This window comes from Cannabis sativa, chromosome 4, assembly GCF_029168945.1.
Source record: "Cannabis sativa cultivar Pink pepper isolate KNU-18-1 chromosome 4, ASM2916894v1, whole genome shotgun sequence".
Lineage (NCBI taxonomy): Eukaryota > Viridiplantae > Streptophyta > Magnoliopsida > Rosales > Cannabaceae > Cannabis > Cannabis sativa.
Window position 1 is genome coordinate 44,998,580 of NC_083604.1, and position 15,020 is coordinate 45,013,599.

A 15,020-nucleotide genomic window follows, 5' to 3' on the forward strand; every position below is an offset into this window, starting at 1 on the left:
ACTGTTACACCTTGATTTCTTTCAATCTAATCATCGAGCTTTAAAAGTTGTTGTGATGGCTGATGACTCAACCTGCCATCCTCCTAAATTCAAATTTCGATTTAGATTTGAAAAGCTCTGGCTGCAGGAGGAAGAATGTCTCGACATCATCAACTGCAATTGGAAAAATTCCACCACTAATCTAGGTTCCCAACTAATCCAAAATCTCTCTACCTGTGCAAATAGGCTTCGAAGTTGGCACCGTGGCAAATTTGGTGATCTTCCAAAAAGAATCAAACTATCACAAGAGAAGGTGGCCGCTTTGAATAAATCAAATGACACCAATTCAGCACACTAGGAAGAGTTAAAATTGAGTGAAAATATCATTGATGATTTACTTGTCCAAGAAGAAGATTACTGGCACCAACGTTCTCGCATTTCTTAGCTTAAATCGGGAGACTCTAATACTCGATATTTTCACCAAAAGGCTACCAGTAGACAGAAGAATAATGTCATTAATAAACTTGTTGATGATCATGGAATTGAGCACTCATATCTGCCAGGCATAAGTAACATCATCCAAAAGTATTTTCAGCAAATTTATTCTACTGATGGAATAGATTCTGAAGCACTTCAGCATGTCACCTCAGTTATTCCTTGTACAATTTCTGCAGCAGCAAATGAAGCCCTTACTCGACCTTACACAGCCATTGAAGTCTTTGATGCTCTCTCTTCAATGAAGTCGGATGGCAGCCCAGGACTAGATGGAATGTCGGTGATGTTTTATACCAACTATTGGCATATTGTTAGTGATCTTTTGACTAAATCTGTCCTGCATATTCTGAATGAAGGGGGTGATCCATCTTGTTTTAACCAAACATTAATAACCTTGATTCCTAAGGTTAAAAAACCAACAACTGTGACTCAATTGAGGCCAATAAGTCTATGTAATGTTCTATATAAGCTAGTGTCAAAGACGATTGTACTCCGACTCAAACCACACCTATCTCATGTCATATCAAGTTCCTCGAGTGCTTTCATTCAATCCCGTCTCATCACTGATAATGTTTTGGTTGCTTTTGAGTTGTTGCACTCTCTCAAGCATTTAAAGAGAGGCAAAGAAGGTTATGCTGCCATGAAGCTTGACATGAGTAAAGCTTTCGATAGAGTCGAATGGAATTTTCTTGTGCGAGTTATGTGTGCTATGGGTTTTCATATAGTTGTGGTGTCACTCATATTACGCTACATTCAGAGTGTTTCTTATTCTTTTTTAATCAATGGCTCTGTTCAAGGACATATTTATCCAAGTCGTGGGATTTGACGAATGGATCTTCTTTCCCCATACTTTTTCATTATCTGTGCAGAAGGCCTTCCTAGATTATTCCAACATGAAGAACTTTGTGGTCATTTACAAGGCTTAAAAGTTGCTCGTGGTGCTCTAACTGTCTCTCACCTCTTCTTTGTAGATGATAGCTTAGTCCTCTGTCGTGCCAATCCAAGATCTGCCAATGCGGTTAAACAGTCTCTTGATTACTATTGTCGTCCCTCAGGTCGGAAACTAAACTTAGAAAAGTGTGTTTTGTCATTCTCACCAAACACTTTGCCTTCGATCCAAGCAAATCTTCAACAACTTTTACTTATGCCAATTCAACCTTGCCATGAGCGTTACTTGGGTCTTCCATCTTATTCGGGAAAAGATAAAAAAGTTCTCATCGGTGAGATTAAAGACAAACTTTGGAAGTTACTTTTGGCCTGGCAAGAACAGTTACTTTCCATTGGTGACAAAGAGATTCTTCTGAAAGATGTGGCTCAATCGATGCCGACCTATGCTATGAACTGTTTTTGCCTCTCTAAATCTATAATTAACCAAATTGAAGTTATGATGAATAAAATTTGGTGGGGTTCAAATTCTTTAGGCACGGGTATAAATTGGAAGACATGGAAGGCCCTATGCCAATCCAAGGTTGAAGGTGGTATGGGATTTAAAAGTTTTATTCACTATAACCAGGCTTGGAGGATTTTTTCCAACCCAGGATCACTACTGACCCGAATTCTTAAGGCTAGATATTTCAAGAATTCTTCTTTTTTGGATGTTGGTCATGGTTCTTACCCTTCACTCACATGGCAAGGGATCATTTGGGGTAAAGAACTTTTATCCAAAGACTTAAGATGGAAAGTTGGTGATGGACAAAATATACTTTGTGCAAATGATTCATGGCTACCAAGTATTTCTAATTTCAAGCCATTAATCTTTAATGGCATTGACAGAAGCTTAAAGACTCCTTTGTCAAAGACTATTCATTGAGTCTGATGTAGAAAAAATACAAAGTATCCCCTTGACCTTGTACTCTCACCCAGATCATCAAATTTGGAACCATGAATCAAATGGTATATATGTTGGATATTTATTTTACCAAGATCTTAGATCTACTCACAAGTATGTTGTTTAAACACCCTAAATATGAACTTTCTAAAACGATAAATTAAACACATATAAAGTTAAGAAAACCTTACATTGATACAGCAGAATTAATGTCTCCTTCCACTCAGATCTCTAACCCTTGTATCCTTTCTGTAGCAGAGTATAATCAAGATCTGAGCCCGAATGTCCTTCTTCTTCAAGTTTGATCCTTCACAGTCTTCCAATCTATGATTGAGTTACTGCTTGCTGTGTGTGGGCATTTACTCTTTCACTAGGGTTCGAAATTTATGAAGAAGAAAAGAGAAGAGGGATTTCGGCCAGGTATAGAAAGTGGGGAAGGCTCAGTTTTTCTGAAGAGAGAAATTTCTGTCAGAAAGATGATCTGAAAACTTATGAAAGCATATGTTGTGACTGAGCCATCACTTTCTATTTATAGGCAACTACTAGGTTTAGGTTAAGAATTATTTGGCATTAAAATAATGAAAATATTAATTTGAAAAACCTCATTAAGTGGCCGGCCAAGGTGTAGTAATGGGCCTCACTTGATTTTGCAGTTTTATCAAATTTTATCTCTATTTTCTCAAAAATGCCAATTTTCCAATTCTAACCTTTTAAATGCCAAAACTAATTATTAATAACTAAAATAGATTATTAAATAATATTGTCATTTAATTTAATTATTAATTAGACATTTAAAGTCCATTAATAAATAAATAAACCTAAAAACTCTTTTCTTTACAATTTCACCCCTGCTTAGTGAAAATTCATAAAATTAGACATAGTCTAACTTTAGAATTATAATTGATCAATCACGAATCAATTAATGAGTCTTACAAGCAGAATATTCTCAACTAGAATGAGGACCATGGATCTATATGCTGAGCTTCCAATAAGTGAACCAAATTTACCAAGTAAATTCCTACTTATTAATTCTTCGTTGAATCCACTCTTAGAACTTAGAATTGCACTCTCAGACTTATATAGAGCATATTGTATGTTCCACGATATCAATATGCTATCTCATTTAACCATTGTTATAATATTATTGTGATTTAAAGATCCTCTATATAGATGATCTACATCGAGATGGGATTTCTTTACCGTTCTCACCCCTCAATGTATTTTGCCCCTTAAAACACTTAGCTACCTGTAAATGGTGTTTAGTGATCTAATAATTAGTCAGTTAAACAAGAGCTCATCCATTTACTTCTATTTGCTAAGCTCGAAGGGAATCATCACTTGACTTCTATACACCAGTAGAAGCTATAGATTCCATATTTATGTTCAGCACTCCCACTCAATCATACTATCATGTTTCCCAAATATACGTATCACCCTGACCCAAAAGTAGGCTTAACTAATAAATCAAGGAACATGAATAGCACTCCTGAGTTGAGCCTAAGCATATCAGGATTTAGATTCTTTTAATCTTAAGAACAACTACTGATATTGACTTGGAAAGATATGTATAACGGTAAGTTTGTAATATCTTAACTTAGTTGCAATATCGGTCCAGTCCAATGTATACTCCATACATTCGAAACTAGTATACTTTACTAATGTCCTGGAAAGAACATAACACTTACTCCAAGTGTAAGTACACATCACCGTTGATTATCACATTAGTGTAAATCCAATAACACTAATGAAACAGGGACCAAGTCTTTTGATTCATATGATCACAATCACATTCCACTGTGTTGACGATACTGTAATTGTGAATAAACATATGATCTGGATTTAACTGATTCTGTGTGTAAATGTAATAAACATATTTAACATATTAAACCATTAGCATGTAGAATTCATGCAAACATCAATCACTTCAAATTTCTTATATTGATAACTAATCACATTGTAAAGAGTTTTATTTAGGACATAAAACCCAACAAACTCCCACTTGCACTAATATAAAACAAACTATGCAAATAGGTCAATCTGATATCTTGATCTTCAGATCAAGTGTAGTATATTTGAATCCACCCAAACTTCTGGAACTAGTTCATAAATACTCTTATGAAACATCCTTTACTATATGCTTTACTCATCAAGGGATACTGAAATCTTTACTGTTTTAAAAGTACATCTGGATAAACAGAAGACATATCTCTCATATTTTAAAATATGTAATTGAGATAATACAGTGTAGACTTTTCTTCAGTGATATAACTTTCTGGTATTTTCGAATAGACCAAGTTACAATTCTTCTCTGGTAGAGCTTGAATTATTATTCAATAATTCCTCCACCCCCAAAGTAAGCACCATCTCAAAGAAATTTCGAAATTAGATGGTGAGATACAAGGACAACTGATACACAGTTCCTTAATATCTAACATATAGATCCCACTCAATAGCAGATGTCTGGTTAGATAATACTTTTAACCTCTGATTGTTTAGAGAGCTACCTAGTTGTGACTTTTGTATTAGTCTAAAAATTTAAGTTAAGACTAAGTCATCAACATAGCAGACTAGTATTTGAAGTGAAAAATACATGCCAGAGATAAAGTAATCAAAAATTAAGATACCTATGAGGATTAAGAATTCTAAGTTCAAGTCATTCGAATGGACTGAACTATAGTTCTTTATCTTATTCTCATAATTCTGATAAGCTATTCCTATCCATGTGAATGGTTAGATTTGCTTTTCAGTAGTGTTCTTAAGTACCTATCACAAGTATCAACCTGATGAAGATGGGTGTAGAACTTTAAAATTGTCCCACTCAATTAAGGTAGTGTGAAACTTTAACAAAGAACTTTTATAGGTATCAAACTTTTACTTACAACAGTAAAATCGAAATTGAACATACAATCAAGATCAAGAATTTATATTGACAACAGCTAACTCATCATATTACTTCCATGTTTAAATAAGATATGTGTTACATAGGGAATTGTGGAATAGACTCCACCTCTAAGAATATACTACTATGGATAACCTCCATCCCTAAGTATATAGAGATTATGATCCACCCCTAAAGGTTGTAAAGATCATTATTCTCTTAGTGTGATAGAGTTTATGTGGAGTTGAATACTATCCAGAGTTCATTAGATATAAAAGAACGTTGAACTGCATAGTTTTCTTAACTTTTCTCCACCCCTATCAGATCAAAAGATCCTTTTATTAAACAAATTCTTAATAGTTTTATTAGAATGAACAATTATTAATAAACATAGAAATAATTTCTAGTGTTTATTTAATATAACTCTATGAAGAGTTGTAAATATTATAGAATTTGCATCAATAATAAAAACACTTACACATACAAACATACAAATATAATGTGGTAATAATTGATGAAGATAAAATGAATGAAGCTCAATCTCATAATTTGCAATATTGATTTCGAAAATAAAAGAATACTTTATTAATAATAAAAAAATAATGTATTGCAACAATATGAGAAAAACAGGGATAAATATCCCTAACTAAAATTTGAAATCCAAATTGTCTTTAAACTAAAACAATTAATTCAAAAATAAATTGAAGAGCTTCATCTTCATCTGGACGATTTTACCCTTGGTTCAGCTTTCTGATCCAACTCATCTGAGTTCAAGTAGCTTGGCCTATCAGAAGAAGAAAACAAATAAACAAAGTTAGTCCAGAATCATAAAGCCAATTGGATAATAATTCACTAAAACTCTTAAAGTTTATAAATGGAAATACCTTGTTTCTTTGCAAGAAGTTTAGGACACTGGGGTTTCCAATGACCTTTCTCATTGCAGTAGAAACACTTTCCTTTAAGTGTAGCGTCACCAGAAGGAACAGCCTTTTTATTTTTCATGGCTTTTGTTCGCTTCTTGGTGTTCTTCCACTTCTTCTTCGATTTGGGCTTTGAAGCAGAGGCAACATTTGCTTTAGGTTTCATCGTCCCATTACCATTCCCAGGATTGTGAGGTTTACTCCCTTTCTTCTTGGGTCCTCCAATCAAATTTTCATAAGTTTAAAGGTCATTGACTAATTCATGAAAGTCAATTTCCTTCTTATTCATGACATTATTTGATGTGTATAATAGAAATGTTGGAGTTAGGCTATTCAAGATAAGACTTACTTGAGTAGCACTATCCATTTCAGCACCATGATCCTGAAATGCTTCTTGGAAATAACTTGACATTAGGAGAACATGGTCACGCACGTTTTGATGAGGTTCCATCCGTGCATTAATGTACTTCTTAGTCGCGTCAAAGCGTGACTGAAGTGATGCCTTACCGAATAGCTCATTTAACTTCGTCATAACTTCAAGAAATTTTCTTGCTTTAGAAAACCGAGTTTCGAGGGTGTCAACCATGCTAGAAAGCATAAAGTATAGAGCTTTGTCATTTGCTTTCGCCAACGCTCATACTTTTCTTTCACGGCTTTGGAAGCATTGTCCCTGTGCACTTCAGTGACGGCTCAGTTAAAACAAACAAGGCACTTTCTCCTATGAGAGCAATATTAATGTTCTCATTCCACTTATTAAAGTTAGATCCATTCAGCTTGTTTTCAGTCAACAGTGATAACATGGGATTCATTTTGATAATACAGGATACTACAAAATAACTGAAATCAACAAATAGAAATTAATAATGGTTTAACACAAAATCAATTCAGAAATTATAAGCACATAGCAAGTAGGAATGATATGAGAAAATACTTAAAAAATTCAATCCTAAATAATTTCCAAGGTTTTTCAACAAACTGATATCAGTGTCCCGTTTAGGCGAGAGTCAAAGCTACCATCCATTGAATAGAGTTGTCAGCTCATCTAAAATGTTAAACATTCTAGCAACCTTTTATTCGATCAAGATTGGAATCCAGCGTTGTCCCGTTTAGGCGAGAGTCAAGGCTATTCTATCTCATGAGCTTCTACCATTGTTTCGCAATTTGCAAGTCAAATATGGTCGCCACCATTAGGGTGATCTATACCATATAAAATACTTACAAACCACTTATCATGCGAGATTAAACGGTGCGAAATTGCTAATGAACGTTCCTCCATTAGGGAGGATTACTCACTAAAACAAACGCGATGTAAAACCCACAATGGAGATCGAATATCTTAATAATAATAAAGGTCATTTTTTTAAGAAAATGTATTTTCTTTATTATTCTAATAAATAAATTCTCATTAAATTCGAAATTTAGAATTAAGATTCAAAAATAAGAATTTAATATAATATTTATAAAATTATACTTAGATGGTGATTGAAATAAAATTAATTATTTCCATCTTAGTAATAATTTTAAATATAAATATTAAGGAAATTAATTTAAGTTGAATTAAATTAAATAATTAGCAACTTAAAAATTTCCTTTGAGAATATATTTATTGAGTTCGAAAATTTAAAGTATATAAAAAAAAATACAATTTTCGAAAATAATAAAAAATAGAAAAGAAATACTTCAAGCAAAAATATCACCTATCTAGATTTTCTTTTGACTAATTAATTCAATTTCTAATATTATATATATATTTTAAATTTATTTATTTTAAATTAAACAATTAAATGAAAAAATCATTGATTGTAGTTGGTCCAAGAATTAATTAAAATAAATAATTAATTTACAACTCAATCTATTTTTCAAAAATAAAAAATTCGAAAAATATTGCATAAATAAAATGCAATTTTCGAAATTGATTAAGAAAATAAAGAAAAAAATATATATTGAAAATTATTTAAGTTTAAGTTGAAAAATTAAATTTCAACCTAAAAAATAATTTTCTATTTAATTAAGTGTCATGAAAAAATCAATAAATATTTAAGTATCATGATGAAAATCAACTTAGATATTTAGATTTTTCAAGTTAATTAAATGTATCAAATTCAAGAAATAATAATTAAGTGTAGAGAAAGCTTAATTATTTATTTCTAGTTTAATACTAGGAAAAATATACTTAATAAAATTGTACCAAAATTAATTATTTAAATAATTAATTTCACAAAGTATAATATTTTCCTATTTAAATATTAGAAATAATAAGTAGTCTAGAAATTACTATCTAGAAAATATCTTATTTGACTAAGTATCTTTTCAAAAAAAAAAATTGAAAAATATCTAATTTAAGTTATATAGAAAAAATCTTAAACTTAAATAATTTCAAATTTAGATTTAATTAAATATCAAAAATTAAGTTATAACCACTTAATTTGAAGATATCTTTTTAAGTTAATATTCGAAAAGATATTAACCTAAAAAATATCTAAAATATTCCATTTTAAGTAATATTCGAAAAGATATTAACTTAAAAAATATCTTAAGAATCTTTAATAACTAATGCCTAGGATTCCTCAACTTGATTTAAAATTTAAATCAAATATTCAAATTTAAGTTAGATAAGAAAAATAAGTTGTTACAACTAATTTATAACTTAAATAGGAATATTTAATTAAATAAGCTTCAGAAAGAATCTAGTTAGTTAAAATTCTATATTTAATTAAATACAAGAAAAATACAAATAGTTTGTCTAGAAATAATATCTAAACTAAAAGTGTTTTTCTTAAAATTAACTTTAAAATATTAAAATGAAAATAAATTTCATATATTTTAAAAGTTAATTATGTTGCTAATTCAATTTTATTAGGTCAAACTAATATAATTAACCTAGTACAGTTATTCAAATCAGGCAAATGGGTCTTCACAATTGGGGTAGTTCATGTGAGGGGGTACTGAGTTCAGTATGTCGTACCCACTTCTAAGGCTCCCAACTCTCACACAAGGCCCAAAAGAGAGGAATTTAACCTTAAAATGAATAACTGTTATTAATTGAATAGGTCCAATAACTAAATGGACCTAAATAAAATCTATCATGGTGTGACATTTTATTTAGCAACAACCTATATGCATCTATATTAAAACAAAATAAACATATAGGCTCACACAGGCACACTTTGGATGGATCCTATCATGTTGCTAGGTCATACACAGATGAAAGAAGATTGTAAAATTTACCTGTTACAAATTATTAACTTGACCAAGGGAGCCATCAGATCATTAGATCTGGCCAAAAGTAACCATGGCTATTTGCAATCAAGTAATAATAGGTTTTGAAAACTTACACACAAGCTAAAACCACATACTCCTGCAACAAGGTTAGCTGGATAGTTGGAAGTAGGATTTATTCAATTTTAAATAAATAAATTTCGAAATTAATAATTAAATAAAAAAAATATTTAATTAAAAAAAATAATTTAATTTTCGAAAATAAAATAAAAAAAATAAAATAAATATTTATTTTCGAAATTAAAAAAAAAAAACATTATTAATTTAAATTTCGAAATTATTTTTTTTTAAAAAAAAAATATTTAAAATTAAACCTACAATTTTAAAAAATTAGGTTTCAACCAACCTAAATATCATTTCAAAATTTGCTAACTACTTTTAAAATTAAATGTTATTTTATAAATAAAAATTAAATAAAATCTAAAAAAGATAAATGAAATATCTTTTCAGATTTTAAATTTAATTTAAATAAATAAAATAACAAAATTTAAAAGTTAGCAAAATATCTTACATCTATTTAAAATTACATGATTATAATTATCTTATTTTAAATTTAAATAAGGTCAAAATATTTTAAAAAGATTTAATTTAAAAAAAATATATATAAAATCTGACCTTAAATTTAAAATTAAGATAAGATATAATCAAATTTAAAAATAAGATAGATAATTAAGCAATAAGATAGATATTTACTATTTTAAAATTCAAATTACACTAATATCTTGAATTAAATTTAAAAAATATTAAATTAATTCATAATGATAATTAGAATTGAATTAGGAATAGTAAATCTATTAATACAAAACTACACAAAAAATCGGAAGTTAATTCCATGAAAAAGCATGAAAAAACGAAGAAAAACGAAAAATTGTGAGCTGTACGGACAGTTTTCGCGATCGCAGGAAAATTTCAGCACAACTCCGATTTTTTCGAATCTTCAAAAAATCATAACTAATTCAAATTAAATCGAAATTGAGTTCTGTAAAAAAGTTACTTGCTTAATTTTTTCCATACTATCCAATAAAAATAATTCCAGAAACTGAATCGCAATTATTTTTCACGAAAATTCACAAACATCAATCAATCATCAAATAACACTCAATACAACATGATACCATCCAAAAAACAAAACAAACAATCGTTTTAAAGTCCAAATTTCTTGCAAGTAAATCAATTACCATGGCTCTGATGCCAGTTGTTGGATATTTATTTTACCAGGATCTTAGATCTACTCACAAGTATGTTGTTTAAACACCCTAAATATGAACTTTCTAAAACGATAAATTAAACACATATAAAGTTAAGAAAACCTTACATTGATACAGCGGAATTAATGTCTCATTCCACTCAGATCTCTAACCCTTGTATCCTTTCTGTAGCAGAGTATAATCAAGATCTGAGCCCGAATGTCCTTCTTCTTCAAGTTTGATCATTCACAGTCTTCCAATCTATGATTGAGTTACTGCTTGCTGTGTGTGGGCACTTACTCTTTCACTAGGGTTCGAAATTTATGAAGAAGAAAAGAGAAGAGGGATTTCGGCCAAGTATAGAAAGTGGGGAAGGCTCAGTTTTTCTGAAGAGAGAAATTTCTGTCAGAAAGATGATTTGAAAACTTATGAAAGCATATGTTGTGACTGAGCCATCACTTTCTATTTATAGGCGACTACTAGGTTTAGGTTAAGAATTATTTGACATTAAAATAATGAAAATATTAATTTGAAAAACCTCATTAAGTGGCCGGCCAAGGTGTAGTAATGGGCCTCACTTGATTTTGCAGTTTTATCAAATTTTATCTCTATTTTCTCAAAAACGCCAATTTTCCAATTCTAACCTTTTAAATGCCAAAACTAATTATTTAATAACTAAAATAGATTATTAAATAATATTGTCATTTAATTTAATTATTAATTAGACATATAAAGTCCATTAATAAATAAATAAACCTAGAAACTCTTTTCTTTACAATTTCACCCATGCTTAGTGAAAATTCATAAAATTAGACATAGTCTAACTTTAGAATTATAATTGATCAATCACGAATCAATTAATGAGTCTTACAAGCAGAATATTCTCAACTAGAATGGGGACCATGGATCTATATGCTGAGCTTCCAATAAGTGAACCAAATTTACCAAGTAAATTCCTACTTATTAATTCTTCGTTGAATCCACTCTTAGAACTTAGAATTGCACTCTCAGACTTATATAGAGCATATTGTATGTTCCACGATATCAATATGCTATCTCATTTAACCATTGTTATAATCTTATTGTGATTTAAAGATCCTCTATATAGATGATCTACATCGAGATGGGATTTCTTTACCGTTCTCACCCCTCAATGTATTTTGTCCCTTAAAACACTTAGCTACCTGTAAATGGTGTTTAGTGATCTAATAATTAGTCAGTTAAACAAGAGCTCATCCATTTACTTCTATTTGCTAAGCTCGAAGGGAATCATCACTTGACTTCTATACACCAGTAGAAGCTATAGATTCCATATTTATGTTCAGCACTCCCACTCAATCATACTATCATGTTTCCAAAATATACGTATCACCCTGACCCAAAAGTAGGCTTAACTAATAAATCAAGGAACATGAATAGCACTCCTGAGTTGAGCCTAAGCATATCAGGATTTAGATTCTTTTAATCTTAAGAACAACTATTGATATTGACTTGGAAAGATATGTATAACGGTAAGTTTGTAATATCTTAACTTAGTTGTAATATCGGTCCAGTCCAATGTATACTCCATACATTCGAAACTAGTATACTTTACTAATGTCCTGGAAAGAACATAACACTTACTCCAAGTGTAAGTACACATCATCGCTGATTATCATATTAGTGTAAATCCAATAACACTAATGAAACAGGGACCAAGTCTTTTGATTCATATGATCACAATCACATTCCACTATGTTGACGATACTGTAATTGTGAATAAACATATGATCTGGATTTAACTGATTCTGTGTGTAAATGTAATAAACATATTTAACATATTAAACCATTAGCATGTAGAATTCATGCAAACATCAATCACTTCAAATTTCTTATATTGATAACTAATCAGATTGTAAAGAGTTTTATTTAGGGCATAAAACCCAACAATATACACGGTCAAATCGGGATACTTTCTAGCTTCTCACTTGGAAGATCAAAACCCTACGGTTAGTGGTTCTCAAACTTCAAAATTCTAGAAAAAATTCTGGTCCTTTCTATCCCATCAAAGGTGCGAATTTTTATATGGAGGCAATTCATGATTGCTTCCTAGTAGTTGCAATTCTCCATAAAAGACATATTGCTAATTCTCCCAACTGTTCTTTGTGTCGCTATGATAAAGAAACAACCAACCATGCACTATTTTTTTGCCAACGACCCAGAAAAGTTTGGAAACATTCACCTTTCTCTCTTAATAATTTATTTTCAAGCCAAAAGAGCTTAAAAGAATTATTGCTCAATGTTTCTAATATGTGGAATGATTTACAATTGGAGCAATTCATTACAACTCTTTGGTGTGTTTGGAATGAGAGAAACAAAGAAATTCATGGCACAAAACCAAAGCCATATCAGGTTTTACTCTATTTTGCTTTGAATTACTTGGAGGAATATCACTTGGCACAGGCTGTTGCTAAACCGTCTGTTGCAACAGCTATCCAACGCTCAGCTACTACCCCAAAAAATCAACCATGGCTGAATCATTCATCGGGCAGAATGAAATTAAACACAAATGCAGTTGTTAACAAACTAAATCAAACTTTCTGCTTTGGTGCGATACTACATGATAACAATGGTGACGTTGTTGCTACAATATCCAGGCCTCTACCTGGCTGTTTTAAACCGGAAGTTATAGAAACTTTGGCTTTAATATATGGTCTACAATGGCTTAAAGATCATCACGTACAAGTACATTATATTGAAATCATTTCTCTACTAGTGGTAAAAGGGTTGAAATATTTCTCACTTGGCGTCTAATTTCCTTGGAGTGCAAATCTCTCATGTTAATAGATCTACAAATACTACTGTTCATGTTTAAGCAAAATATGCTCTTTCGGTGAACTCTATTTGCTCTTGATTGGAGGAAATGCTTCCTCCCCTGATGGCTATTGTATTTTGACTCTAGTTTTAATATAATAGCATTTATTCTCAAAAAAAAAAACACCTTTAAAAAATACTAACTTAATTTACTAATTATTCTTTTATTTTAATTTTTTTTATTCTTGATAAATTTAATCACACTAAACATAACAACCAAAATAACTGCTGGCTGTTATCGAAGAATCAATCATTAACAACAATAGCGTAAAAATCCCATAGAAAAAATAATAAAAGAAGATAATAAATAATTCTCTCAAGCTTTCAAGCCAGTATTTTGAATATAAAATAGAAAGTTTATGACCGCAAACAGACACTAACTGAAAATTTCACATACAATAACTATTAACATTTATGTTCGATTAGACAAGAAAAAAGAAAAGTAAATAGAAGAGAAAACAAAAAGAGAAAAAAACACACAATCACTCTCCAACTACAACATCCTACTGAAAGAGACAGCCAGGAAGAACTTTGAACCAATTTTCCACTTTGCCCAGTCCAAATACACAAGGCCATTCCATGTAAATGCCTCTCTCAAAAGCAGCAGATACCATAAGCGTGAATTCAGTATTGACCCAATTCCTCAATACTTCTCCACTTCAACCAAACTGAGTTCACATGACACATGACACGAAAAACCAACTAAATGTAAAAATAACTCACCATCAAAGCACTTCCGTTACAACTTAGAAGCACTTCCTGTGGACAATGGATGGACCTGATTCATCATATTCGCCCTTGGAAATCCACATCTGAATAATAATCACAACCAAACAACCAAATATTTAGTCCCAAAACCTCAATGTGTAATAGCACATTTTGAAAACAAAATTGAGAAACAGGGTGGTTAGTTAGTTGAAGAAAATTAAAGATGCGATGCAATGTGTTCTCACCTGCTGGAAGGTGCTGAGGGATGCAAGAATGGACCCTCCGATCCAGACACTGTATTTTCTCTCTGGTGGAGCCACAACCTTAATCTTCATGCTGCTTGGTGCAAGAGCTGTGATCTCCTTGCTCATCCTGTCTGCAATACCAGGGAACATAGTAGAACCACCACTGAGAACAATGTTACCGTAGAGATCCTTTCTGATATCCACATCACACTTCATGATGGAATTGTAGGTGGTCTCGTGAATTCCTGCAGCTTCCATTCCAATGAGAGATGGTTGGAAGAGGACTTCTGGGCATCGGAATCTCTCAGCTCCAATGGTGATAATCTGGCCATCGGGCAACTCGTAGTTCTTCTCAACTGAGGAGCTACTCTTGGCAGTCTCGAGTTCCTGCTCATAGTCCAAGGCAACATAAGCAAGCTTCTCCTTCATGTCACGGACAATTTCCCGCTCGGCAGTGGTGGTGAACATGTAGCCTCTCTCAGTGAGAATCTTCATCAAAGAATCAGTGAGATCACGCCCAGCAAGGTCAAGACGAAGAATGGCATGGGGAAGGGCATAACCTTCGTAGATTGGCACAGTGTGACTCACACCATCACCAGAATCCAGAACGATACCTGGTAAAGACAGCCAACTCAGTTTATTCTAGTA

At 31.5% G+C, this 15,020-nt stretch overlaps 1 protein-coding gene across 3 annotated transcripts in view; it reads right to left on the reverse strand.

Moving 5' to 3' along the window:
• Positions 1 to 13,707: 13,707 nt before the first annotated feature.
• The window catches only part of LOC133037232 (actin-7), a 74,804-nt gene continuing 73,491 nt past the window's right edge, over positions 13,708 to 15,020 (reverse strand). For all 3 annotated transcript variants that reach the window (XM_061114139.1, XM_061114137.1, XM_061114138.1), the window contains exons 4-5: positions 14,373 to 14,986; positions 13,708 to 14,231 (exon numbers count right to left, since the gene is read on the reverse strand). In XM_061114139.1, the coding sequence (XP_060970122.1) occupies positions 14,166 to 14,231; positions 14,373 to 14,986 (680 nt within the window). In that variant the 3' untranslated portion in view covers positions 13,708 to 14,165. The remainder of the gene's footprint in view (positions 14,232 to 14,372; positions 14,987 to 15,020) is intronic.